The sequence below is a fragment of the Phyllostomus discolor genome, chromosome 5 (assembly GCF_004126475.2).
Source record: "Phyllostomus discolor isolate MPI-MPIP mPhyDis1 chromosome 5, mPhyDis1.pri.v3, whole genome shotgun sequence".
NCBI lineage: Eukaryota > Metazoa > Chordata > Mammalia > Chiroptera > Phyllostomidae > Phyllostomus > Phyllostomus discolor.
The window spans coordinates 1,609,665-1,635,965 of NC_040907.2; the positions used below are offsets into that span (position 1 = coordinate 1,609,665).

General features: G+C 71.6%; 1 protein-coding gene across 1 annotated transcript in view; it reads right to left on the bottom strand.

Moving 5' to 3' along the window:
* Positions 1-718: 718 nt before the first annotated feature.
* LOC118500489 (multiple epidermal growth factor-like domains protein 6) overlaps positions 719-26,301 on the bottom strand; it is a 56,487-nt gene continuing 30,904 nt past the window's right edge. The window contains exons 5-9 of the mRNA XM_036025104.1: positions 20,854-20,976; positions 10,169-10,291; positions 2,855-2,980; positions 1,916-2,095; positions 719-846 (exon numbers count right to left, since the gene is read on the bottom strand). Of these exons, the coding sequence (XP_035880997.1) occupies positions 719-846; positions 1,916-2,095; positions 2,855-2,980; positions 10,169-10,291; positions 20,854-20,976 (680 nt within the window). The remainder of the gene's footprint in view (positions 847-1,915; positions 2,096-2,854; positions 2,981-10,168; positions 10,292-20,853; positions 20,977-26,301) is intronic.

Below are 26,301 nucleotides of genomic sequence, written 5' to 3' on the forward strand. Positions count from 1 at the left end.
GAGCCCGCTGCCATCCCCGGGCGCGCCCAGCGGTCACCCCACACGCACCCCCACGGGCACCCGCCAGGCATCGCGCTCGCCCGGCTGTGGGGCCAGGCGGGGACTGGGGGTGCCGGGTCCATCTCAGAGGCAAAGTCTCCCTGTGGGGAGCGGACCCTCGCACTGCCCGGCGACTGGGGTGCAACTCCCAGTGCCCGGGGGAGCCCCCCTGGGGCCGCCCGGGGGCAGGGAGCAGAAACAGCTCAGGTGTGACAGAGGGACGTCCGAGCCAGGGCCCTGGCAGCGGGGCGCCCCCGGCGGGGGCGGGCGGGGGCAGGACGCACCGATGCACGTCTTCTGGTCCCGTCCAGCCCGTAAGCCGCGGGGGCAGGTGCACAGCGGCCCCTCGCTGCTGTGGCTGCAGCCGTGGGAGCAGCCGCCGTTGTCCAGCTCCGCAGCTGTTCACGATCTCCATCTCGATCCCTGGGACGAGACCCACCCCCGGACGTGGGACCCGGGCTGGTGACGCCCCCCACTGATCACGGTCCGCCCTGGCCCGGCAGCCGGCCTGGGGCCCCCGGGGCCCCTCTGCTGGGAAACGGGCAGCCTGGAGCCCCCTGCCCTCCTCCCCTCCCCCCTCAGCAGGGCCACAGCAAGCGGGTAGCTGGGGGCCTCGGAGCCGACCTGCCACCCGGTCACCGCTACACCCCGGCGCGCCCGCGCCGCCGCCCGGGGCCACTCACGGTAAGCACTGCTGGCCGTCGGCCCCCAGCTCGTACCCCGCGTGGCACACGCACTTGAAGGACCCTTGGGTGTTGAGGCAGCCGTGGGCACACCGGGCCAGCCCCACCACACACTCGTCCACGTCTGGGCGGGAGAGACCAAGGTGGGGGCTCTGGGCCGCGGGCCGGGGAGGTGCACTCCCGGGGCAGTGCCTCGTGTGGAGGGGACCCTTGTGCGGGAAGGGGCCACACCCACCCGCTCCCCCGGCCCCGGCTCTGCAGCCCCAGGCCGGCTGGCCCCTCTGTGCACCTGGTTCCCACCAGCTCCCCAGGGCTGGGAGGGCGCGGCGCAGTCGGCACACCGGAGCCACCGGCTTGCGAGCAAGGCCCTGCCAGGGGCACCGGGCAAGGCTCTCTGCCTCTCGGGGCCCTCGGCCCCTCAACTGTGCCCACCACGCTCCACCAAGACCCCTGTGCAGGGCCTGACCAGGAGGGACCCGTCCACACTGCCTCTGGGGCCAGCAGGGGCAGGTGCCCACCACGACACCGTGTGGTATCAGTGCAGGCCCCAGGACCCACGTCCCGGGGACCCCAGCACTGCTCTGGCCACGCCCCCACAGTTCCTCGGACGAAGAAGCTGACACTCCTCCTTGCCTCCTGCTGAGCCTGCCAAGCCACCTGCATCCAGGGTGACACTGACAAAGATCCCCGAGACACCCCTCCCTGCGGCGGGTGTCCCACGGAACCGCACCTGCAGCCCACCACCTGAGCATGCACAGGGACCCCCCCACTCACGGCCGCTCCTGCAGAGCCACGTGTCACAGGGGAGAGGGGACACCCGGACGTCCTGGGACGGGGGAGCAGCCAACCCCGCGCAGCGCCCGGCTGGGACCCCTGCTGCCTGGGGTGGGGGGCACGCTCTCGAAAGCGGCGCCCGGCACATTAATGAAACTGTGGCAGCTGGGGGCTGGTGGGCTGTCGCCGGCTCAGGGCGCTGCTTCCCGGCTTCCTCCTCGCAGCCTCCCTGCCGGGCAGGTCTCAACCCCAGAAATACTGAAGAGCACACACTCAGCTGCGGGCCCGCAGCTGCGGCCTCAGACGGGCTGAGTTCAGATAGCAGCCCCCTTCAGTGCGTCCCAGCCCCCGGAGCCCCCCGGGGCCCCCGGCCCCCGCAGCAGAGAGGGGCCCCAGTCACCAGGGGACGACCAGCCCACAAGGCCCAGGGCAGCGGGACGCAGCCAGGCTCTCCCGCGGGATACGGCGTCCTACCTTCGCAGGGCCTTGCGGTCGGCCGGCCAGCCGGTAGCCGGCGTGGCAACGCGCAGTGGCGAGGCCCCGGAGCGCCTGGCACGTGTGCATGCAGCCGCCGTTCCGGTCCGAGCACGGGTTCCTGCCTGCGGTCATGGCCAGGAGGGGCGGGGGCAAAGCGCAGAGATTGGGGTGGGAGGTGGGGGGACTGACTCCTGCAGACTCCAGGGTCCTGCCCCAGGGGCCCGCGTCCCTCCCCGCTCCCATGTGCCGGGGAGCCAGTGGGTCCCCCTCCCTCAGAGGCGGGAGCCCCCGAGGCGCCCCAGACGAGACAGCTACGGCAAGCCTCTTCCCCCTCCGGAGCCCGCATGCCGCCAGCCCCCTCGGCCCCCTGGCTGGGTGCCGCCCTGCACCCACGCCGGCCTGGCCCCTCGGGCCCACCCGTACGCACCCCTGGCCTGGCCCCCAAGAGGCCAGGGGGTGGGGGGCACTGTCTCCACACCTGTCCCACCCTGCCCTCCACTTGCACGTCACAGGGGCACCCCGACCCCACTCTATCAGGGAAGCCCCCTCCTTTTTTGGCAGGCAGCCCGAGAAACGAGGACAAGGTGCCAGAGGGGGCCTGGCCCGCCTCCTCCACCCACCCAGGGGCTGCGGCCAGCGTCCCGCCTGCCCCGCCCCGCCCCGCCCAGCCTGGGCGGGTCTCAGACTGAGCACCGCACAGGATGCACCCGTCCTGAGTGATCCCAGAGCACCCAGCGGCGGGCGGGCGAGGCCCCCTTCCCACCCCGGAGGCTGAGCCGGGCGGTGCTTCCTGCCTGCACCCCAGCCCGGCGCCAGGGCTCCGGGCGGGGCTGTGGGGGTGTGGGGTGGGGCCCACCCGGGGGTGGGTGGCGCACACTCACGGACACAGCGCCTGCCGTCCTCCTGGAGCTGGAACTCGGGCCGGCACTGGCAGCGGTGCTGGGTGACCGTGAGCTGCACGCAGCTGTGCTGGCAGTCCCCGTTGCCCACGGCGCAGGACGGGACGGCTGGGGACGCAGAGAGCGGCCGCTCAGCCCCCGAGCAGGTGGTGACGCTCGGCTGAAGGACGCTCTGAGCCCCTCCACCTGCCCACCTCCGCCCCAGGCGTGGGGCCTCGAGAGGGCCACACTGTTCCCGTCTGGCTCCCCCGGGCACGGGGGATGCAGGCCCGCCATCCAGCTGTGGAGCCTCTGACCCTGGCCCGCCCCAGGACTGCCTCTTGGAGAGAGCCGGGCCCCATCCGGCACCGGCATGTCCCAGGCTCTGAGGCAGAGCAGGCCGGGAGGCTGCCTGGAGGAGGTGGCAGGCCAGCAAGGGGTGGTGGAGGCCCAGATGTTCCTCTATTCTGGTCGTCAGGTCACAGCCGAGGGGCAGGCGTGGGGTTTCCACGGACAGCCACTGTGGCCCGCAGGCCGAGTCCCCGGCTCCGGACGGACCGTGCACCTCCAGCCCACCCAGACCCCGCCCACGTCTCCTGGCAGCCATGCAGACAGCGCTGGGTGAGACTGCAGAGCCAGGACCCGAGTCCCGGTCAAGGGCACCAGTAGCCCAGGCCCGCATTTGCGGGTGCCCACAGGGTGGGTCCTGCCGGGTCAGCCCGGCCGAGTGGCACCCCTGAGCCGGGTGGAGGGGCCGGGCTGTGCCGGGGAAGGACACGCTGAGCGAGGCCGGGTGCCCGGGGCAGGCACCGGGCCTCTGGCAGCCCCATGAAAGCTCTGGTCGTGGCCTCGTGGTTAGGGTAGGCGTTGGCCCCGAACTCAGGAGCAAAACCACAGGAATGTGGGCCTGGCAGGCCCGGCACGGGGCAGACCCGGTCCTGTCCCTGCAGCAGTGCGGCCGCCAGGGGCGGGGCCTCCCCCACCCCGCCGAGACGCCCCTGTGCCATCGTCAGATCCCGGGGCGAGCTTGAGAGCCAGGGGCACGGGCCGGGCACTGGGGGGACAGGACTCTGAGGCCAGGGGAGCTGGCCACGGCACGCAGAGCCCTGGGGCGGCCGCGGGGCTGGGGAGAGGCTGCAGCCGCACTGTCTGCCAAAAGCAAAGCTTCCCTCAAAGTATGTCTGAAAAAAGCCAAGCATGGCCTGCAAGACATGCCCCGTTTCCCCGCGTGAGGCGAGCGGGTGGGGAGGGAGGCGCCGGGGTGGCTGCAAGGGCCCTGTGTCCTGGTCACACCTGGCACCCACAAGTGCTGGGGACAAGCAGCGGAGACACAAGGACCGGGCAGGACAGAGGCAGGGCAGGGCAGCCACCATCTCAGGTCAACCCTGAGCCTTCTCCCCACCTGCCCACCGGCCCACCCCCGACTCTGTCCTGACCCCCAAACACCTGCCTGCCTCCCCCCTGCTTAGGCCAGTCCACCACGCCAGGGGGTTCCCAGCACAGCCTGACCCAGTCCTGCCCCCCACGGGCTCTGCCCGTGCTCACACCCCCAGCCCTGCTCGGGACTCCTAATAGGAACCAGACTCCTGCCTGGCAGGGCAGGCAGGCTCACAGACACCGGGGCCCGGAGCCCCGGGCAGGGGGCCCAGCCGGGCCGGCACCTCGGCCCGAAGGAGGACCCCAGCAGTGGTGGCTGGGCTGGCAAGAAGGCCCTCGGGGGAGGAATCGCAGGCAGGTGGGCACGGGCGGCAGGGGTCCAGGCTCCCTGGCCACCGCTCCCCTGTCTGCTGCGCACACCCTAGAGTTCCAGGTGCCCCCGGGAGGCAGCCGAGCCCGGCCGGCGACGCCTTCTGCGGCCTGGGCCAGGCCCCCAGGAAGCTGGGCACATTTCTCAGGCGCCGGGCCGTGGCGCTGAGGGAAGGGCCCGCCGCTGTGTGACCAGGGTCTCCAGGGCTGGGGGGGACACTTCCAGGCCCCCGAGTCACCCGAGTCCTAGGGACCCCGGCCCGGGCAGTCCCGAACACGAAGACCACACTCGGACCTGACCCAAGGCTGAGAGCCCAGCGGGAGACGGGAGGTTAGGGGGTGCTCGGCCCCTGGTGGGCTGAATGCTCGCTCCCCCAAAACTCGAACCCGCACGTGACCGTATTCAGAGGGAAGCCCCCGTGGAGGTCATTAAGGTCACACGAGGCCACAGGGGTGGGGCCCCGACACCACAGGAGACCCAAGACTGTCCGTCTCCCTCTCTGCCACATGGAGGCCTTGGGGGGTGGTGCGGGGGGTGCCCACCAGGGAGCCGGCTCCCACCGCGACTGAGCCGGCTGGCGCCTGGGCCTGGAGCTTCCAGCCTCCAGGACGGTGAGAAAATTCACGTCTGTTGTTTACACCCCTTGAGTCTGTGGTGTTTGCCACAGCAGCCGGAGCTGGCCCACCCACCCTCACTCCCCAGGTTCGGGGCCCCCAGACTTGAGCCAGGCAGGGGGTGGCAGGGGTCTAATAGAGCTGGGCTGCAATTCCTCCTCCTGCCAGCAGTGGGCCCCCTACTCGGGAGCCCTGGGCCTGAAGCCTTGAGATCCGCGAGGGAACGGGGCCTCCCCTGAGCAGCAGGACACTGGTCGCCTAGGAGACAAGGGTCCCCCAAGGCGGGGGCCCCCTCTGTCTCTGCCAGTGGTTGTCTGCTTTTGGGGGTCGGGAGTCAGTGCCTGAGGCCTGGCCGTGGCTTTGGGTCGGAACATGGTATCGGGTGCACCAGGGTGCCGGCCCTGCAGCCAGTGGCAGGTGGGGGCGGTGGATGGCCGTCCTCCAGGGCCGCTCTGCTGGCCGGGCCCCGGCCCCGGGGGGTGGCACGCCGGCCAGCCGGAGCAGGTCGGCTACGGGGCTGCACTGCAGCAGGCTGGTGGGGGTGGGGGGTGGGGGTGGGGGAGCAGGCCTGTCGCCAGCCGGCCGGCCCAGCCCACAGGCTCCCTTTGCTCCAGCCACCAACTGGCAGGTGGTTCGGGGCCGGCCTCCCTCCCAGGGTTTCGGAATGACTGCCCTCAGCCTGGCTTGGTGTCCAGGTCCCCAGAACCTCACCCGAGTGTGGTCAGCGGCCGTCCGCAGCCCTTCCTTCTAGGAAGCCGTCTGCTGGGGACAGGGCCAGGGTGGGGTGACCCGCCGGCTCGGCAGGGAGAACAAACTCCCCTGGGGTTCACCCCCAGGCAGCTCGTGGGCCACCACTCATGGGCCTTGGGCGTCCTGCCCCGTCCCCACCCCCGCACGGGCCCCGGTGCTGCACGGGGACATGGTTCACCTGGGTCCAGGTGAACGGCCGTCCGCACCCACATTCTGGGGACAGGAGCCTCGGGGCCCGGGCCCCAACACCGCAGACCACACGCTGGCCAGCCGGGCCAGCTCCGCAGTCCCCGAGAGGAAGCTCCCAAGACAGCTGGTGCTTCGGGGGTCCTGCTCCTGGGAGCAGGGTCCACCCCGCCTACCCGCCATCCAGACGGGACGGGGGGGGGGGCGGGCCGTGTGACCACAGCCTAGTTCGGGTTCTGGGGCTCACAGACTGCCCCCAGGACTGCGTCTGTGGCTTCTCGGGCGTGAGTTTTGCAGATGAACCTGGAGGTCGCCCCATCCCCACAGCCTGCACCGTCACCGCCCAGGCCTGCCCGCAGCAGCCTCTCTGAGGGCCGGGCCCCTCCCCGGGGGGCAGAGAGAAGGGCGGGCCGGGGACCCCGTGTGTCCCCTCACTGCACCGCCCCACCCCGCTCGGGAAGACCCTGGAGAGGGGCACGGGGCGGGGGGTGGAGTGTCCCCTCTGAGGCCACACTGCACACCGAGTCCCCAGGGAAGGCAGGGACCAGGAGAAAGGGACACAGGGAGGAGTGGGGGCGCCGGGCCACCTGGGGGTGCATGACAGCAGCGGAATCTTCCCACAGCATCTGCCCCCCGAGGTCTGGTGGGCCTGAGACCTCGGGGGGAAGACACAGAGCCCCCCTCTTCCAAGTGACAGGCCTCGGCGCCTCCCCTAGAGGGACCCTCTGCTGGCGGAGCCAGTGACATCGTGGCCCCCCAGACCGCCCCAGGGTCCCCCAGACCGCCCCAGGTGTGTGGCTGGCCCCGGGCCACGGGGAGCAGCATCCGTGTCTCCGTGTCCAAGGCCAGGGTCCGGAAGAGCCGGCTGGGCAGGTGCCATGCTGGCTCTGCGAGCCCGGCCGCACCGAGGAGGGTTCCCCAGCGCAGACCGTTAAAGCCCCGGGAGCTGGTCTCCTCCTGGCCACCCTCCCCTGCCCCCACTCCCCTTTCCACGCTGGGGAAGGAAGGGGGTGGCTCAGAGCCCCCAAGGGTGAGAAGCAGGACGGACCAGCCCCAGGCCTCACGGGGCCCTCCCTCCCCGGAGCCTGGGCTGACAGGCCCGGCGACACACCCTGGCGACGGAGCACCTGAAGACGCCCGCCGCGCCTGCCGCCCTGGCGGCCAGCCTGGCCAGGGCTGAACGCCGGGTGCTCGGGGGCCTGGGGGCCTGGCTGCCTCTCACGGCATCGGGGCCGTCGGCAAAACCCTGGTTGCAAACTCTCACTTGTAAGAAAGGAAGGCTTTCGTGCGTTATTTCTTTTGCAAGGGAGGGGTGCGGGGGCTGTGCATTTCCTGTCCTCCCCTGCCCAGGAGGGCGGTTTGGCTCAGAGGGTTTCAAGCCCCCCCCCCCCCCCGCCCCGCTCCCCGCACTGCCTCTTCTAGGGGCTTCCCAGATCCCTCAGGGCCCCACGAGACGACGGCAGCACCGCCCCGAGGGTGCCCTCCCCCGGCCCCAGCATCTCTGTCCCCTTTTTCCAAGTGGCGTGGGGGCTGGGCGGGGGAAGCCTGACCCGGCCGCCTGCCCACAAGAGGCCCCGGGAGCGCACAGCACCTGCCCCGCCCAGAGGACGCCCGCAGGCCCCGGGGGAGGGTGCCAGAGCAGCTGCGCTCCAGCTGTGCAGACCGCCCACAGCCGCCCTGGGTGGGGGAGGGCAGAGCAGGGCCCAGGTCCTACACTGACTCTCCCATAAAGGTCCGCCGAGGCCCTGAGGCCGTCTGAGCTCAGACCGCTGGCTGTCTGCATGCTGGGGTCCCAGGGGAGAAGGGGGAGTCCCACACCTCTCAGAGGCGGGGAGTCCAGCCCCCCCTCCAGGAGCTCTCAGAGAGCCCAGTAGCCCGGCACTGCCGAGCCGTCCCCCGCCGGGCCCCATCTGGAAGCCGCTATGGGCGAGCTGCGTGCTCAGCCGCCCCGGCTCCCGGCCAGTGCGCCAGGCCCGCTGCAGCCAGGCCGGTCCCCGGGCAGCCAGGACGGCCCACGAGGGAGCAGGGCAGGTGCCCCCAGAGCAAAGGTTTCCCGCTCTGCCCCGGGAGACCCCCCTGTGCACCCCAGAAGGTTCTCGGCAGAGCTCGGGCCCCACTGGGAGGACGGCTCCCCGCGGACCCAAGGAAACCCACAGAGACCCCGAACGCCTCTGGGAGAGCCGGGGAAGGCCTGACGGGCCAGGGGCCAGCTCCCGGGGACCCCAGACCCAGGGGACCTGCCGACAGCCGGGGGAACGTGGGGTGTGCGTGGGTGCGTGTGTGCATGTGTGGGCGTGTGTGTGTCAGGGGTGCGGGTGAGGGTGGGGGGCGTGGGGGTGTGGGGTGCAAGCGTGGTGCACACTTCCTGCCGGGGATGGCGGTCATGAGAGGGGGTGGCGGACCTGGGCCCCAGGGAAGCATCTCCAGCTCCGGGAAGCCACTGCCCCGGAGCGGCCAGGAGCTGGACAGCAGCGCCCAGAAGGCTGCCGAGCACAGGGGCCCTGCGCACACCCACCAAGTCTGGGTGCCCAGAGCTGCGGGGGCGGGGTCCCAGCAGCCCCAGGCCAGCCTGTGCCAACCGGACCCAGGGGCCCTGGCGTCAGCCTGAGAAGATCCTTTCAAATAACCCAGCACCGAGAATCGAGACCCTCGGGGGGGGGGGGGGGCCAGCGCAGGGGCCCCCGAGGCAAGGCTGCTGGGAGGTGTTCCAGTGAGCAGTGGGGCAGATGGGCTGGGGGCCCCCTTCCCAAAGCCAGGTCCCTCCAAAGTCCCACGGGGCACCTGCCTCTTGGCACGCTGCCCAGCCCCCCACCACTCCCATCAGTGTCCTGTGAAGGCCACATCAGCACAGGTGGGGGACCAGGGAGGCGGGAGGGTGCATCCCAGCCACAGCAGGGAGGGGGCGGTGGGTGCCCACCAAGCCCAGGGAGGACCTGCCCCAGAGGAAGGGGGTGGGAAGGACATCCAGGGAGACCTGGGGCCCCCGAGGCCAAACAACCGCGGTCGCGGGCTCCCAGAAGCCTCCCTCCCGCCCGGCCGGCAGGCAGCAGCCGGGGGCTGCCCGGCCCCCACCCCCCGTCACCGTGTCTGCAGCCCACACGACATTCCTGCATCTGTTTCCACTTTCCGAACCAGAGAAGTTTTATGGGGCAGCGGCCTCACCCCCCAGCGGCAGCCTGGACATGTGAGAGTGAGGGGTGCGGGGAGGGGCCCCCAGGGGCTGGCAGGCCGCCTGCCACATAGCAGCCAGGCGTGCAGGCAGCGGGCCCTCGCAGCCCCGCCGGCGCACTCTGGGCTTCCAGGGCGGAAAGGAAGGGCACCCCGCCCCCAGGCCCCGGGAACCACCCCCACGGGGCCTTGGAGGCAAGAAGGGGCCGGCCCGAGCCCCTGGCACCTGTGCCCAGAGCCTGCCTCAGGGGTCCAAGGGGCCCCCACGGGTCCACACCAGGCCCCTGGCCTCCAGCCCCTCCCCCCGCCCCTCGGCGACCGCCTGGGGCTCTCTCTCCTTCCCACCCTCCTCTCCCTCACAGCCCTCCCGGGCCATCGGGCCCATCCCCCAAGGCGAGGGAGCCCAGAGAGGAACAGAGGGTCAGGGTCCCCTTGCTCCTCGGGCCACAGCCCGACCCCCGGCTCCTTGGGGCCCAGAAGCCCAGCTCTCCGGACCAAGAGTGGCCTCACACTGCCCTGCCCCTGGCCAGCCTCCCCGAGTTTGGAGGCTCTTGATAGGACAGCAGCCCGAGGCTCCTCCCCAATTCACGGGAGCCCCGCCCACCGGGGGAGAGGACCTGGGCCTCCCAGCCAGACTCAGGTGTGGCAGCTGCAGATGGTCCCAGGGGAGGGTCCCGGGGTCCAGACTTGACGTGCAGGAGCAGGGCCCTCGGGCCCTGTTCTCTCCTCACCTGCCTGAGCCTCCCCTCTCTCAGGTGAGTGGGGCTGGAAGGCCCACCACAGGCCAGGCCGGGGCCCTGTGGCGGCCCTCGGGCAGCTGGACAGGCCCAGGGGCCGGGGAGGCGCGCTTACCCAGGCAGGTCCTGCCGTCCGCGTGGAGCCGGAAGCCGGGCCTGCACTCGCAGACGTAGGAGCCGGGCGTGTTCACGCACCTGTGGTGGCAGCCGCCGTTGTGCATCTGGCACTCGTCCACGTCTGGGTGGGGACACAGGGTCGGGGGGTCACAGCCCACCCCCACCCGGGCCGCCCTCCTGCTCCGCACTTCCCCGGGCTCCCAGCCCAGGCCCCTCCCCGGGGACAGACCCCCCAGGGGCTCTGCTGGGGACCCCCAGGACCCTCAGCTCCACGCACAAGCCACGTCCACCCTGGGGAGACCCCCAGGTCCTTGCGGAGCCCCGAGGCTGCCTCAGTTGAGGACAGCCCAGGGGGCCCCAGCTGGGTTAGTGGGACCCTGGCCCCTTTATATAGAAAAGGCTTTTGCTCCAAAGAAATCGAGGCAGGACGGAGTCACCCGAAGCCCACCCTCCTCCCCCCAGCAGGGGCCACGCAGCAGCAAAACGGACGCTCTCGGTCGGCCCCGACAGCCCTCAGCTCCTGGCCCCCTGCCCGGCCATGGCGGCCACCCGAGGAGCCACGAGCCCCGTGGTCCTTAAGGAGCGTGTGCTCAGCTATGCCCTGTCCCCAGAGAGGCTCGAGTCCCAGCCCCAAGCGGCAGCAGGGGCCCTGCAGGCGGGCTGAAGCTCAGGGGTGAGCCGGGGGTTGTCCTGCAGCAGGTCCGGTGGGCCAGTGCGGCGGAGGGTCCTCTCCCGGGGACGGTGGGGGTGTCCAAGAAAGAGATGGGAAGAGGCTCCTGCTACCTTTGTAGGCAGAGGGAGGAACCGCCAGCCACAGACTGCTAGCACCCATGGGGGCCCGGAACGGCCAAGGATCTCCCCGGGGGCCTCCTGGAGGGACCTGCCCACCCCCTGGGTCTGGCCCACTGTGCACTCCTGACCCCCAGAACTCTAAGGGGCCTGACCCGGGCTGTTGCGGCCCTCTGTCACAGCGGCCATGGGAACTGGCCACAGAGCATGCCGTTACGACCTCTGGAGTCCTGTCCGTCCCAAGTCAGGGGTCAGGCCAGGGAGCTGAGAGTCAGCCCCTGCAGGGGCATCTGCTGTCCCTCTGGGGGACGGCTGCCCCCCCCGGGGCCCTGGGAGCTGCAGTGCCCTGGGTCCCACCCCACAGGCTCGCCCTCACTGTACAAGGGGAGCCCTGGGACGCCCCAAATGTCGGGGCCCCCACCTGGCACTGGCTCCTTAGACTCTGGAACAACGGCAGAACACGGTGCTCTCCCGGCAGTGCCGAGCGGGGCCTGGTTCCCGCCACAGCGTGGCCCCCAGGCCCCCTCCTCTCCCCCGCTTTCCTGAGACTCCGGGGAGGAAACCCGCCCCGTCCAGGGCAAGCCCACTCTGTCCTGCATCCCCAGACACAGCGGCCGTGCCTCGAGTGGGGCAGCTTTAAGGAGCAGCTGGGCCAGGGCTCAGCAGGAAAATGCCTGTGGTTCTTCACTGCCCTCAGCCGAGATACGAGACCGGGGTTTCTGGCAACCCCCAAACACGCCACACCGACTGGAGCAGGGCGACTTCTGTGCCGACGCTGGGCTGGGTCCCCAGGGAGCCGGCAGGCCCCGAGGTGTCTGCTGAGCCGGTGCACGGCGGTGCCTCAGGGAGCCCGTCCCGAGGCCATTGGGGCCCGTGGGGTCTCCACCAACCACCAACCCATCACATGAGCTCCCGGACCAGGCCCCCGCGGCCGGGTCGAGCCAGCTCCCCGACAGAACCCACCCACGACCAGCCCACCCTGAAGCCCCTGCCACACTCGCAGGAAGGCTGAGCCCTGGGGGTCCGGCCAGAGCTGCACCCAGGGGCCCTCCAGTCCCGATTCCCCCACGAACCTGACGCAGGCTCTGGGCCACGATGTGTGCACCCCACCATCCAAGGGCCTGTCCCCTCTCCCCTCTGCAAGCCCAAGCACCCCCCTCCCCAGAGTCTGGATGCCATGCAGCCTCGTGACATTCAGTGCCACCCGTGGCGGAGTGACAGCACTGGCCTGGCCTTGGGGACCTCGCGGGGACCGAGCCTGGGCCCCGGCTGGCCGAGTGACAAAGCCAGGAGGGGCAGCAGCGCTCGCCAGAGTCAAGAGCCCGCAGCTCAGAGCTCTACGTGCCCCCGGCAGGGCGAGCGGCAGGGACTGGCCCCGGGGACAGCGGAGCGAGGACAGTGTCTCCGAGGAGCCCAGGTGCCGCCGCATGCAGACACTCGGGGGACCCGGAAGGGCCCGCTGCCGGGGGGGACCCAGGCGGGGACTCGCCGGGAGCCTAGCCCCACCCCTCCCACCCGATTCCCGACTCCAGGGCCCCAGGAGCTCCCTGCACGGGCGGCACACTTGAGCTCCGGGGACAGGGCAGGGTGTGACCCACCTCCCGGGGGCTGCGGGGGTCCTCCCAGCAGACCCCCGTGCCCCAGGCTTGGGGGTGGGGGAAGGAAGGAAGGGCGGCACCTGCCACACCCACACGTGATCCCCACGGGGCCCAGGATCTGAGGACCCTGGAAGGGGAGACCCACCCTCGGGAGCCAGGGGCCTCTCTCTGACTTGACCGGCAGAGCTGCCAGGGCCGGGCCCACTGGCAAAGGCCGGGAAGGTTTTTCTTCCCCCTGGTCAAGCGACCACCCTGCCCCCAGCAGCCCCACAGCCAGCCCAGGGTGGGGCAGGGAGGTCTGAGGACTCAGGCGCTCCTGGGCACTGCCCCGCCCTCCCTCCGGCCCCGGCTGTCAGCACCCGCGCAAACTTTAAACAGAGAAAACAAAGGCCACCCACGGGGGCAGGGCACCCATTCTCGCCACCTGCGCGGAGCCCGCCGGCGCCCACCTGCTCTCCCGTCACCGGCGCTCAGGGGGTAGACGGCCTGGCCCAGGTGGCACGGGTAGCAGCCCCTCCAGAGGTAGGGGTAGTGCGTGCCCGAGACGCGCGCCAGGCCCCCCAGAAGCCCGAGGCACCAGAGCGCGGCCAGGCGGCTGCGGCTCCAGGACGCCTCCATGGCGGACCGGCGGCGCGGCGGGCACGCACAGGCGGCCGCCGCAGGGCTGTGCTGGGCTGTGCTGGGCTGTGCTCTGAGCCGCCGCCGGGAGCCGTTCCCGCCCAGCCCTCCTGCCCTCGCCTTTAAGTTCTCAGCTTTCCCTCCGCCCCCCGCAGGTAAAGGCCAAATCCTCGGACCGGAGGGCCCGCCCCCGGGCCCGCCCTCGGCTCGCCCCGCCCCGCCCCCCTAGACCGCCCTGGGTCTCCAGTGCTCGCAGCCGCCCGGCGCATTCCTCCGCGGAGTCCCGCGGCCGTAGACCCGGGCACCCGCGCAGGCACCCCGACACCAACGCTCAGACCCACGAGCACAAACACAGACCCACGTGTGCAAACATGCACAAAAGACACACACAGCCCAACCGTGCAGACAGGCACACGCGGACCCACAGGCACGAATGTGTGTTCCTAGTGCCAACGAGGAAAAGAAACCCCGGCGGAGCAGCCTGGGGCGCCGCCGGGACGGGATGGTTCTCATTGCCACGCTCGGGAGGGCTGGGCCGCAGGCCCTCGGGGCCCACCCACCCCGTGGGGACCTGGGGGTGACGATGCCTGCTGGGGCCGGGGCTGGGGCCCAGGCCTTCCAGGGCGGGGGCGGCGGCTCGGGGCCCGTGTCCACAGCACCCAGCACAGGGCAGGGCTGGGGAAAAGCAGGCACAGTTTGGGGGTGGGGGGCTGACGTGGGTCCAGGACCCCCGGAAAGACTAGATGGCACAAACAAGTGCCCAGGCCGCCAGCGGGCCTCAGTCTCCTCATCTGTACAGTGGGCGGGGGACCAGATTTGCCCAGCCAGGGCGCCCCGCCCCCAGCTGGACGCCACGGAACACACGTGACTTGGAAAAGAGAAACAGGACCGGGTGGGCCCACGGGGCCCAGGGTGAGACAGGGATTTGGGGGTCAGGGGCCGGCTCCCGCAGCACAGGGAGGGGCCTCACACGCCTCTGAAGAGTGGGGCGGGGGCCGCCGACTCTCCTGCCCCAGAAGTCCTCACGACGCCTCACCCCGAGGCTTGCCCAGCTCTCAGGCGTCTCCACTGCCCAGGGCTGCCCGCCGCCCGAGTACCCAGCCCCTCCGGCCCCTGGCCTCCTTTCCTGCCCAGCACCCCACTTCTCCCCACCTCTGCCCCTCCCAGACAGGCCGTGCTTAACCCTCATTCTGTCCCAAAGGGGACCCAGAAGCCAGGTGCCCAGGACCTGGGGGGTGCAGCTGAGGGGGCCAGGCCGGACGGTGACCTAAACCCTCCCTCACGGGGCCCCTCCCTCAGGTTCCTCGAGACAGGGGTCCCCATGGGTGCCCGCGTCTCCCTGTGGGCAGGCTCCCAGCACGTTGTGAGTGGGTGGGGGGCAGAGAACCTGCAGAGGCGAACCCGGTTCCTCCTGCAGCCTGTCGGCCCTGGCCGCAGGCACCCCTGGACTGCCGGCCGGGACCCTGTGGGGGGCTCCTCCAGGCCGGGCTGCCAGGGGCCTCGGCGTCTGGGCGGGGCCCTGGACAAAGCATTCTAGGAGCTTCTGGCTTCAGACCTTGGCCCTTCACTCGCTCCTGCACACGTGCCCCTCACTCAGCCGTGGCCCGGGTGCCCTCTCTGGGCCGGACACGGCTCTGGGTGCGGCAGTGCCTCCCCTCCCGCCGAGGGTAACGTTCAGGACTCGGGGTACGGATGGCTCTGGGCCTCCGTCCCCACTAGGGCTGGCTGCGCCAGCTCGGGCGTGGCCGTGGGGGGCAGCCGCCCGCCAAGCACAGACGGCTGCCGGCAGCCAGACGGTGCCCGCAGCCGCCCGCGGCCTCCCTCGGTGCCGCCAAGCGCGCCCAGGCCGGGGGCTGCGGGGTCTGGAAGCCGCCGGGGAAATGCCTTCCTGATGCGGAGACACCCGGAATGTCTGTGTCAGCAGAAGGGGCTGTCCCCGCCCCCTGCCAGGCCGGCCCCGCCCTCTTCTCCTAGCTGGGGGGGCCTGAGGGCTCCCCTGCCAGGACCCAGGCTGAGCCTGGCCCGCGTCACTGCCCCCAGATGCCACGCCCCCCACTTGGAGCTGGGCCCACCCGCCGCAGGCCCCTGGCAGCGGCACTGGAGGGCAGAACCACGGAGGCCTGGGGCCAGTGGAGGCTGGCAGACCCCACCCCCCGTGGCTTCCGTCCCTCAGTGCCCACAGGCCCCCACTCCGTGGAGGTGCCTCCTTGCGCTCACCCACCTCCCACTGAAGCCGCCTGGGTCACGTGACTGGTTCCGGGGCAGGCTGGGGAGCCTTGAAGGCCGAGAAAGCAGCGTGGGCGGCATTCCGGGGCCCCGGGGGCAGGGCCACGGGGACAGGCCTGTGTCCGACAGGCCGCCCAGCTGCCCGGGGAGGGGCCGGGAAGGTGCCGGAAGGAGGCGTCGGCCTATCAGGCCTCTCTCCAATCTGCCGTGGGGGCCCCGAGGCTTCTAAGTCCACAGCCCTCCTTGCTGCCCCAGGTCCCCGGGTGACTCACCCCTGGCCTGGCCTGGCCTGGCCATCTCCACCCTTAGCATCCAGAGCCCAGCCCAGAGCAGGGCTGCTTTCGACCTGAGGTCAGTCACAGTCCACCCACCCCCGTGGAGCCCAGGCATCCCGGCCTCAACCCCTCCCCACGTCGAAGGAAGGAAAATTGAAATCGTGGTCCTTCCCTGAGCCCAGCTGCCATTCCCGCCTGCCATGCCCTCGGCCGGGCCAGGCAGAAACTGGGCGAGCCCCCCCACTTACACACGTGCCCCCCAGGGAGAGCCCGAGACAGGGTGTCCTCTGCCACACGCCCCAGTCCCACTGTGTCACCCGCACACAGGCCCCAGGCCCTGCAGCTGCCCATGGGTGCCTGGGGTCCTGACGCCTGCAGACACCTACATTGGGGTCCCCTCCTAGGAGCTGGCCTTGGGGGTCAGGGCGGGCCTGTGGGGCGGCCGTCTGTCTCTCTGTCACCGCCGGCTCTGACCGCTGACGTTGAAGGCTGTCACCGTTCCTGCCTTGGCCTTCACGGAGCGTGTACCTGCCAGACGCTGCTCGCTAGGCCATGAACTTGGCCAGAGGCAGGAAATGAAAGCTTTTCACTCTCGGCACCTCCGACCGGGGAGGCCCCGTCGCAGACACCTCGTTGGAAACCGCCGTCCTGCCTGGAAGGCGCGGGAGGACGGCTGCGGAGGACCGCCAGCCAGAGGCCGAGGCCCCCCGAGAGGCCCTGCCAGGACCTTCTGCGGAAGGGGCGGGGGCGGGGCCTCCAGAGGCTCCTCGAGTCTGGCGGGCCACCTCACCAGCCTCGGTCAGAGGAGAAGCGGGGGACCACTCGAGGGCCCCCTCCCGGCCAGCCCGGCAGCACGGGACAGCACAGCTGGCCCGGGTCAGCTCTCGGCCCTCCCGACCCAGCCGGAGCCCGAGGCGGCCTTATCACGGCCTGTCACGTCCCATGTTCCTGCTTCCCCCTGGGGACCCAGAGGCCCTGGCGGCTGCCTCCTCCCAGCCAGGCCGGGGGTGTGACAGGAGCCTTTGTCAGTCCCCCAGCTGCTTCCCAGACGGACAGACACCAGGCTGGAGCCCCCGTCAGCCGGGGCCTGTGGGGGTGGGTGCGTGGCTTCCCGGGCCGGGGCGGCCTGAACACACAGGCCTCACACAAGGTCACCGTCGCTCCTGGGGAGGGAGGCGCCTCCCGGAACGGGGGGACAGGGGGCCACAGCCCTTCCTGCTTGGAACAGACGGCAAAGCCGGGCCCGCGGGGCTGAGGGCCCAGGACCCCGCGGCTGTCTCAAGGCCTCGACCCCCACGGCCTGCGCAGCACCCCGGGGAAGACCCCCGCCTGCCCCGGACACCTCTGCAGCCAAGGAGGAGCCCGGGGTGAGGGGGCTGCCAAGCCCCCCAGGAAAGAGGGCTGTTTTCGTGTCGGGCTGAGGACCTCACCGGGCGGAAGCCCCTCCCCGCGCAGCCCCCGCCTGGCAGCGCCCCCCGCCCCCGCTGCTGGCTTTCCCAGGCCCCTGCTTATCTCCTGGCGGGCGGGCTCAGCAGGGTCTCGGGCAGAATTCCACCCCCGGCGTGGGAAGGCCCGGAAAGGGACACCCGGACTTTCTCCAGACCAGACGGCAGCACTGCCCCCCCCCCTGGGGGGGGGGCTGAAGCTCCTCCCCCCCCACCCCCCCGATGGCTACGCGGTCCGAGGGCCACACCGTCCGGGCCGGGTAGGGACGTCGGCCAACTCTCAGACAGCCGCTCACAGGCCAGACGGCCGGCCCCTGCCAACGCGGAGAGACGGCGTGGGGTGAGGGAGCGAGGGGACCCCGGGGCGGTGTGAGGGCCTGCCAGGGTCCCTCAGCCTGAGGTAGGGCTCCCTTCCTGGGCCTGGCTAGGGCCCTGGGACCCGCCCCCCGTGCCCCCTGGGCCTGGGTGTGGCCCCCCCACCCCGGGGCCTGGTCCCTGAGGACCTTGGTCAGGGGAAGAGAGTGTCCCAAGGCCGAGGCGGGGGGTGGGTCAGGCTGAGGCAGCCCCTCCGTCCACCCCATGCCCCCCTGAAGCCGGCTGCGGGCTGGGAGCCTGCAGCGGGCGCTGGGCCACGAGACCCAAGGCTCTTCCCTGGAGTCCCACCCCCCCACCCAGGGCCCTAAGGGGCAAGACCGTTCCTCATTCTGTCTTCCGGATGACGAGAACGAGGTTCAGAGTTACTTATGCAAGGGGCTCGGTGATGCCACAGTCTGGCCCGGGGGGTGGCTTCCCCGGCAGGGCAGCCAGAATGCACTCTGTGGGGGAGCCCCCTCCCCGGCCTTCCCAGGGCCCACCGCCCGCCCGCAGTGAGCTGCAGGCTGGAGCCTGCCTCGGGGCCCCCTGGGGAGTGAGGCCTCGCCCAGCCCCCGGCCACCTGGCCAAGGGAGCACACAGCTCCTGCTCCAGGATCCGCGCCCAGAACACGACGCTCGCACCGGGCTGGCATGGCGCCCGGAGCGGGGGCCAAGGCGCCCCCGGGCCAGCGCTGGGGCTGCACGGCGTCGATTCAGCCCTCTGAGCGGGGTCTGGGCTCACCCCACGTCGACCCGGTGCACCGGCCTCCCCACGGAGCCAGCCAGCGAGCCAGCGAGCGAGCCGTCTTTCCTCGCGGCCACATCTTGATTTCCGGCTGGCCCTGCTCGGACACGGCCGGCGGCCGCCCCGTGAGCCCCACGCGGCCCAGGGGAGGCTGGGCCTGCAGGGAGACAGCGTGCACACAGCAGGCGCTTGGCTCCCAGCAGAGCCCTCTCGCCACGCGGTGACTCGGGCCCCAGCCATCCCAAACACGCAGCGCCGGGTCAGCTAGCTCCCCGGGGCCGAGGCCGGGGCAGGGCGGGGCCCTCGCAGCGTCGTGCTGGGCTGAGGCCACTGCCTCCCGCCTGGCCCCCGGCCCGGTCGGCTCATCTGCAGCCCGGCTGGCTCATCTGCAGCCCGGCCTCGGCCAGCTCTGCTGGAGAGTGGCCCCCTCTCCTGTCCTCAGGGCTCTTCCGGGTTAAGGGGGTCCGACGCCTCCTGAAGAGACGCAGTCCAGGCCACTTTGCCCACCGGGGCCGATGGCCAAGCTACGGACTCACCGTCCAGGACCGGCAGACGCGTGGCCGGCCAGCACCGGGAGCCCAGAACCCAAGTGGAGAGGACCCCTGGAGCAGCACAGCACAGCCCCGCCCCCCAGGGCCTGGCACAAGTCCTTATGGGAGAGCCAGGGGCCCCGGACACCGACGGGGTGGGGGTGTGCACCCACAGGTCTGAGCAGGGCCCGGGGGCCGAGGAACGACAGGGGCAGGGCATGGGGAGACTGAGGCCGGCCCACGAGGCCGGGCAGTGCGCCTGCAGCCGACGGGACACGGACCAGGGTCCTCTGAGGGTACCTCCAGTGTGTCAGTGCCCAGGAGACCTCAGAGGGGGCAGCTCGTGCTACGGGCTATCCCGTCCCACCTATGGGCACCCTGGGCCAAGGGGAGGGGTGTCTGACACTCACGAGGAGCCTGCCCTGGGCCTGGCATGGCCTGGGCCCCTCAGTTCATTGCCTGCACCAGCATGGTCCCCCACTTTAGAAGGCACTGGTTTGGGGGTTCTGGCAGCAGGGGCACCCCTCCTTACCTAGGCTCTAAGGAGGGGTGCTCCTCCCCTCCCCTGTCCCTGTGCCCTAGGGACAGAGGACAGGTCTCAGCGGGCTCTGCGTCCCAGCCGGCTCAGTGTGCAGACAGGAGATCAAAGCCAAAGCCGCAGCTCAGGCGGGTGATGTGGAGCCATCGCCACTGTCACCGAGCCCTGGCTCCCGCATCCCCCACAGACACAAGGTCCCCATGTGCTGGGGCCTGAGCACAGGGTTGCAGAGCGACCCCCCACCACGCCTGCACCCCCTCCCCCGCCCCCACCTCTGGCCACCACGGAGACCTCAGGCACCCGAGCCATGCTTCCCGGACACCCTGGCCAAGGGGACCCCCAGCTCCCAGACCCCGGTCCAGCAGGCGGCGCCCCGCCCTGCCTTCCGACAGACAAACGGCTCACAGCTGGAGCCGCACAGCTGCAGACGGTGCCTGCTTGGGAAAGGAGCCTGGGGGGTGGGGGCGGACAGTGACTGCCGGACGCGCCCAGGAGCAGCCGGCCAGCCGGGTGCCAGGCGGGGGCTGCGGCAGGGGAAGGGGTGTCCCCACTTCGGCCGTCCCCGCCTCAGCCACCCCCGCCTTCCTCCCACCTCAGTTCTAATCCATGCCTCCCGCCCTCTCTCTTCTCTCTAGAATTTTCTGTCTGCTCTTGATTTTGCTGAAACCCACCCGCAGCGGCAGGGCCGGGCCCAGGCTGTGCCCAGAGCTCACGGGTGCTTCCAGACACCCACCGGGTGCCGCTGGGGGCCCTCGCACACACCCAGCACGCAGCGCCCCCTCCCTCGCGGGCCCTGTGCTTGGCCACCTGACCCCCACCACAAGTCTTTCTACGGGCATCCCCCCAGCCCCAGGCAGAGTGGCCACCCACCCTGCACAGCCCAGAGGGCGCCCCACCCATATCGGGACTCGTATCTGAGTCTCCCACCTCATTTCAGGAGACACGTGGACCCCTAAAGGTGTGAGAGGTGAGTCGGGCTGGGAGGACCCTGAGGACTGGGCACCACCCAGGACCCCACACAGGCCCCCTTGGAGGAGCCCAGGGGAGGGTAGGAGGCGGGCTTCAGCAACAGCCAGGCAGGGAAGCTGCGGCCAGGCAGTGGCCATGGGGGCGGGGCAGTGGCTGTGGGGGCGGGGCAGTGGCTGTGGGGGGCGGGGCAGTGGCCGTGGGGGGCGGGGCAGTGGCTGTGGGGGTGGGGCAGTGGCCGTGGGAGGTGGGGCAATAGCTGTGGGGGCGGGGCAGTGGCCGTGGGGGTGGGGCAGTGGCCGTGGGGGGCGGGGCAGTGGCCGTGGGGGGCGGGGCAATAGCTGTGGGGGCGGGGCAGTGGCTCTGGGGGGCGGGGCAGTGGCGGTGGGGGCGGGGCAGTGGCCGTGGGAGGTGGGGCAATAGCTGTGGGGGCGGGGCAGTGGCCGTGGGGGCAGGGCAGTGGCCGTGGGGGGCGGGGCAGTGGCCGTGGGGGGCGGGGCAGTGGCGGTGGGGGCGGGGCAGTGGCGGTGGGGGCAGGGCAGTGGCCGTGGGGGGCGGGGCAGTGGCGGTGGGGGCGGGGCAGTGGCCGCCCCGGCCTACCTCGGCAGGTCTTGCCGTCTCCGTGCAGCTGGCGGCCCGGGGGGCAGCGGCAGTAGAAGCCCCCCACGGTGTTGCAGCAGTGGCCCTCGCAGCCCCCGTTGCCGGCGGCACACTCGTTCACGTCTGTGAGGGGGAGAAGCGGTGAGCACCACGGGGGGGGGGGGGGGGGGGGACCTGCCAGCCACAGGCACCCCACAGCCGCAGACCCTGCGCCACACTCGGACGCTGTCGGGCGGAGACCGGCAGGCCTCACCCCTCCAGACTGGCCCCACCAGGGGGGACCGGCGTGTGAGCCCAGTGGCGGCAGAGCCACGCCGTCACCGGGCCCCCCCTTGCACCCGGGGCCCGTGGCCGGGACCCAGGGACCAGAACGCCTGTGGGCGTGTGCATTCCGGCTGTCGGCTCGCCTTGCCAGCGACACCGGGCCTCCCTGTGCTGGGACCAGGAGGAGGCCACAGCCACCCTCGCAACGCCCCCGCCCCTGGGCCCCGAGCTGAGGACGGAGCAGGTGGGGAGAGCCCAGACCCCAGCACCCCTGGCCTTCGTCCTGCCCGGTGTCCATGCTGGAATGTGGGTGCCTCCCCCTCAGGGCCGGGGCATCATTTGCCCCTCCCGACCCCAGACCCTGGTTCTGCGGGGCTCGGGCTGCCCACGGGGAGGGACAGGGCCCTGCCCCGCCCCCTCGGTGGCCTGGTGCATGTGTGAGGTGATGGGACGGCCAGGCACCTCTGCCCTCCCCCAGCCCTGGCTGAGCTGCCCACCCCAGGTCCGAGGGGGCTCTGCCTCCCGTCTTCTGGGGCCCCAGAGGCCAAAGGCCAGTCTCCCTGGCGTCGTGGGGAACGGGACCTGGAGCAGCTGCAGAGCAAACAGGACCCCAACACACAGCAGGCTGGGGACGGCCAGGTGCCAGCACAGACCCCAGGTAGGTGCAGGACGTCAGAGGGTCCCCCCAACAGAGCAGCCCCTCGGGGCAGGCAGCCTCAGCTGGCCCGCCCAGGTGCAAGCCCCAGACCCCGGAACAGTGTGGCGCTCACCCTGTCCTTCCTGGGGAGGGTCCCTAGAAGACCCGGAGACAGGCTCAGGGTGCAGGCGGCCACGGTCCCACGGGAACAGCAGTGGCCAGAAGCCCCTCAAGACCTCTGGAACGTGAACCTCAGTCCGGCCTGCCAAGATTCACGTCGGGAATTTTCTGGGGATTCCTAGCAAGCTACGTGGGGTCAGGCAGAGGCTGGCCCAGCCCGGGGGGCAAGGCCCGGGGTTTCCCTGCAGGGCCCAGCCCGGGGAGACAGCACCCGGGGGTCCGGAGTGGTTGGTGTGAGGCACACCCGGAGCTGCTGGCCCTTCCCGGCGTGGGGGCCCCTCTGCGGGGGGGGAGGGCAGGGAGGCCTCAGACCGAGTGAGTGCCCTCCCAGCTCACCTGGGAGGCTGGCCAGCACGGCCAGGCCCCTCCCCCGACCCCTGGACACCGTGCTGGGGACAGCCACAGCTCCCCCAGACAGGCCCCTCCGTGCTCCGGCCAGGCCTGCCCTGCTCCAGCCACTCAGCACCTGCGTCCCCCAGCAGCCGGACTGTGCTACCCCGGGCGGGGGTGCTGGGCCCACCCAGCCAACTGCTCAGGTCGGGCATCCGGGGGAGAGGCAGGAGGGGCGGGATGAGCAGCCCCCCGAGGACGACTCCCCAGGCCACGGCAGCCCAGACTGAGGACGTGACCCTGGCACTTCCGGTTCTAAGTCACCTGCTCAGTGGGGGCGGGGGGCGGTGCCTCATCACCTGTGTCCTCCCTCCCCAGCATGCCCCCTCTGGAGGCCACCTGGTCGTTGCCCAGCACCCACAACAGCTGAAGACTGCACGGCGCCGCCCCCCCCCCCCCCCGCCCGGGCATCAGCCTGGGGGGCAGAGATCCTTAACCTTGTGTCCGTGGTGGTAACTCCGACAGGACATCGAGCACCAGGCCCCCCACCCTGCGGCCGCCCAGGGGTCCCCTGAAGGAATCTGTCAGCACAGGTGCCTGCGGGGACCCCTCAGTGCGTGGGAGACCGGGCAGGAGGGAACCTACCGTGCACCCCAAATCCACTGAACTGCACCCCCGTGCAAATAAACAGTACTCGCTCTGAGTGGGTGGGGGCCGCTGGGGGTTCTGTGGGTACCCTCGGGTGGTCGGCAGCCCTGCCGGGGACGGGTCCAACCGTGACCCCCACCTGTCCAGGCTCGGGGAGGGGCTCCCACAGCCCAGTGGCCAGGTGGGCACTGGAGTCCGCGGGCTGAGCTGGGGCTGAGTCCACGTGGGGAAGGGCCCGAAGCAGAGGCCAGCAGCAGCTTCTCCCGAAGCCCCAGCCTCCCCTTCCCGCACCCAGGCCTGCGGGGTCCGGAGCCGCAGCGCTGCCGGGAGCGGGACCAGGGACACACCTGCCCAGACCGACAGGCAGTGGGCGCCCCGCTGGTGGGCTGCTTCCAGAATCATCCATCCGGTCACCAGGGAGGCCCGTGTGGACATCCCAGAGCCACATTCCAACAGGCTCTCTGACCCCAGCCCCAGGGACACGGAGCCAGCCCTGGCCTGTGGGCAATCCCTGCCCGGAGCTGAGGCCGCCCGTCCGGCCGCACCCGGGGAGCGTTCTGCTCCGGAAGAGTCGGCACGTGCTCACGAGACCGGCACCCGGTGCCTCGGCCTCTCTTGCTGCCCACCCGGGAGTGCCCCCGCCTGCAGGTGTGCAGCACGTCCAAGGTGGCACTGTCCCCGTTTTCTGGAGGGACCACGTTCTGCAGCTGGGAAGGGCCCCCCGCCCCTGTGATCCTGGGGTGCAGGCGCTGACACTCAAAGGCACGTCCCCACTCCTCCCCAAGCCACTCCCGGGGACCCTGCTGCAGGTGGCAGCACAGGCCACCCAGCACCGAGGCCGGGCTGGCGGGCGGCGAGGGGAGGCCCGCCCCCCGCCCTGTCCACTCCAGCAGCGGGCAGTGACGCCTCCCCCGGCCCGGCAAACACGAAGCCCCTGCACCACTCAGCAGGGCCCCCTCGGGCCCCGCCCCGAGCTGCGGTCAGGCTCCAGTGGACACCAGGCTGTGGGCCTTCCCAGCTGCCACGGCGGCACAACCCCAGCGCCCCACGGTGGACGGGCAGTGTGGCTGCCGGGAGCCCAGAAGCCCCGACACGGTGCGGGTGCAGGGACCCCAGAGACAGGGGCCAGGCGGGCAGGAGAGGCCACGCCCTGACACCCCAAACGGAAATGTCCAGGACGGGCAAACACACAGAGACAGGGCGTGGCCCGGGGCTGCCAGGGCCGGGGCGGGGGCGGGGGTGAGGGAGGAAGGAAGGAAGAGGGAACAGGGGAAGTGGTTCAGGGCTCCCTCGGGGGGATGAGAAGGTTCTGGAAGGCGGCGGTCACACAGCATGGTGGACGTTCTAAATGCCACCGACTCGCTCACTTGAAAGGGGCCAGCTCCGCATTGGGCCAGGGTGGACGGGGCCTCGGGTCTGAGGCAGGAGCAGGGTTAGACCACACGCTGCCCCTCTGTGGGTGCAGGGGGCCCAGGGCCCGACCTGACCACCACGGCCTCGGAGCCACTGCCCCTCCCGCCCCCCCTGCTCCGCCTCTGCCTCCTCCTCCTCTTCCTCCTGACCCCCGATGCCCAGGCTCCCAGAGTGTAGAGCCCGCAGCCACCTGACTTTCCTGCCCAGGACCCAGCCTGGCGAGCCTTGCTCTGGGCAACCCGGCAACCCTGGACTCCACAGCGGGGCCTGCAGTGTCCAGGCTGGGGAAGGGGACACAGCTCATCTATCCTGCGTCCCCTGGGACACGTCGCAGCCCTCCCTGGGTGTGCGTCTGTAGGTAGAGGTGAGGGTGGGCCGGGGGCACGGCCAGGGCCCCCCACCTGCCGCGAGGAAGAGGAACCCATGAGGGCAGGGAAGGTTCACCGGAAGGAGGAGGCTGAGACCACCCGAAGGGAGGTCCCCAAGCCTGGTGGGCAGGGGGGTGGCTGGGCCTTGGCTCCCCAGGCCTGGGGGGACAGTGACCCCACCCCCACCTGCCCTCCCGGGCTGTGGGCCCCCTGCCAGGAGCCCGGATGTACAAGGCTCTGCCCACGGAGGAAGCCGGGAGCGTCTCCAGCCTGCAGCTGGGGGACACCCGGACGGGCCAGGGCCGCTCCGGCATCTCCTGGGAGGCGGGTGGTGAGGGGACCAGCTCGGGGGGGGGGGGGGGCAGCACACACGGGATGCGGAGGCGGATGAGTCAGAGCTGCAGGCATGGGGGGCTGGCCCCCTGCTGGGGCTTCACTGAGGGCCCTGAGCTTTCCGGGGCCCACCTCCCAGGGAAGGGCGGGCCGCCCCTCATGCCCCTGTGCCCGGCTAAAGGACTGGGGGGGGCCCAAGGTCTGGGAGAGGGGTGCTGGAAGCTTCCAGCACATCAGACGGTGCCAACACGGGGAGCCTCCTCCCCGGGCAGGAGGCGGCAGGCTGCCTATCTCCCCAGGAATGTTCCGCCCCCCGGAAGCGCACAGCCCCTCCCTCCCTCGGGGGCAGCGGGACGCCCGGGCCCTGTGCGAGCGTGCCCGCTTGGGGCCGCGGCCAGCACAGCTGGGGACCTGCCTCTGGAGGCCGCTCAGCCCCACCTGAGCCCCCCCCACACCCCAAGGCATGTTGTGGGCAGGGCTTCCAGCCCCGATGGGGTAAGACAAGGCCCCCATGGGTGCTCCGAGCCAGTCCTGGCAAGCGGACGCCGCAGGGGTCAGACAGACGGGGGAGGCACTGGGCTGGGAGCACCTGGGTCAGCCAGTGCCAGGCAGGGTGGCTCAGGGCGGCCAGCCGGGAAGGCGAGGAGGGCACTGGGGCCACTGGGGCCACTGGGAAGGCGGGGCGGGGCAGAGGAGGAGGGGCGGGGCAGAGGAGGAGGGGCGGGGCCCAGCACAGGCCAGGTCCCGGCTCCGGGTGGGGACAGAGGTGCAGGAGGGCCCTGGCTGTGGCCCAGGGGCGTAGGAAATGCACCTGAGCCAGGGGCGGGGCCCCGGTGTCCCAGCCACAGCGCGGGCTCTACAGGGGAGGGCGCATCGTTTCCTGGCGGCTGTGACCAGGCGTCACAGACCTGGGGCTGGGACAACAGAGATGTGTCCTCTCAGAGTTCCAGAGGCCCGGGATTCGGACTCAGGGTCCCTGCGCTACTCCCAGGCGTGGGCAGGCCACACCCCATGTTGAGATCCCGAGGGGGACCCTCCCTGCCTCCCCCGGGGCCAGCGCTGCTGGGCTGCGGCCGCATCGAGCCAGCCCTACACCCGGGCCTGGACGGCAGGGGGGGAAGCAGGCCCAGCACGTGAGCCTGCCGCTGCTGCGGCATCCCCCACGGCGGCCAGTGCTCGAGGGCCCCCCACCCCAGCACCCCCTCTCTGCTCCACCAGGTGAGGCCACACCCGAAACGGGCCTGGGGCCCCCCAGGCTCGGGGCCCAGCTGCTCG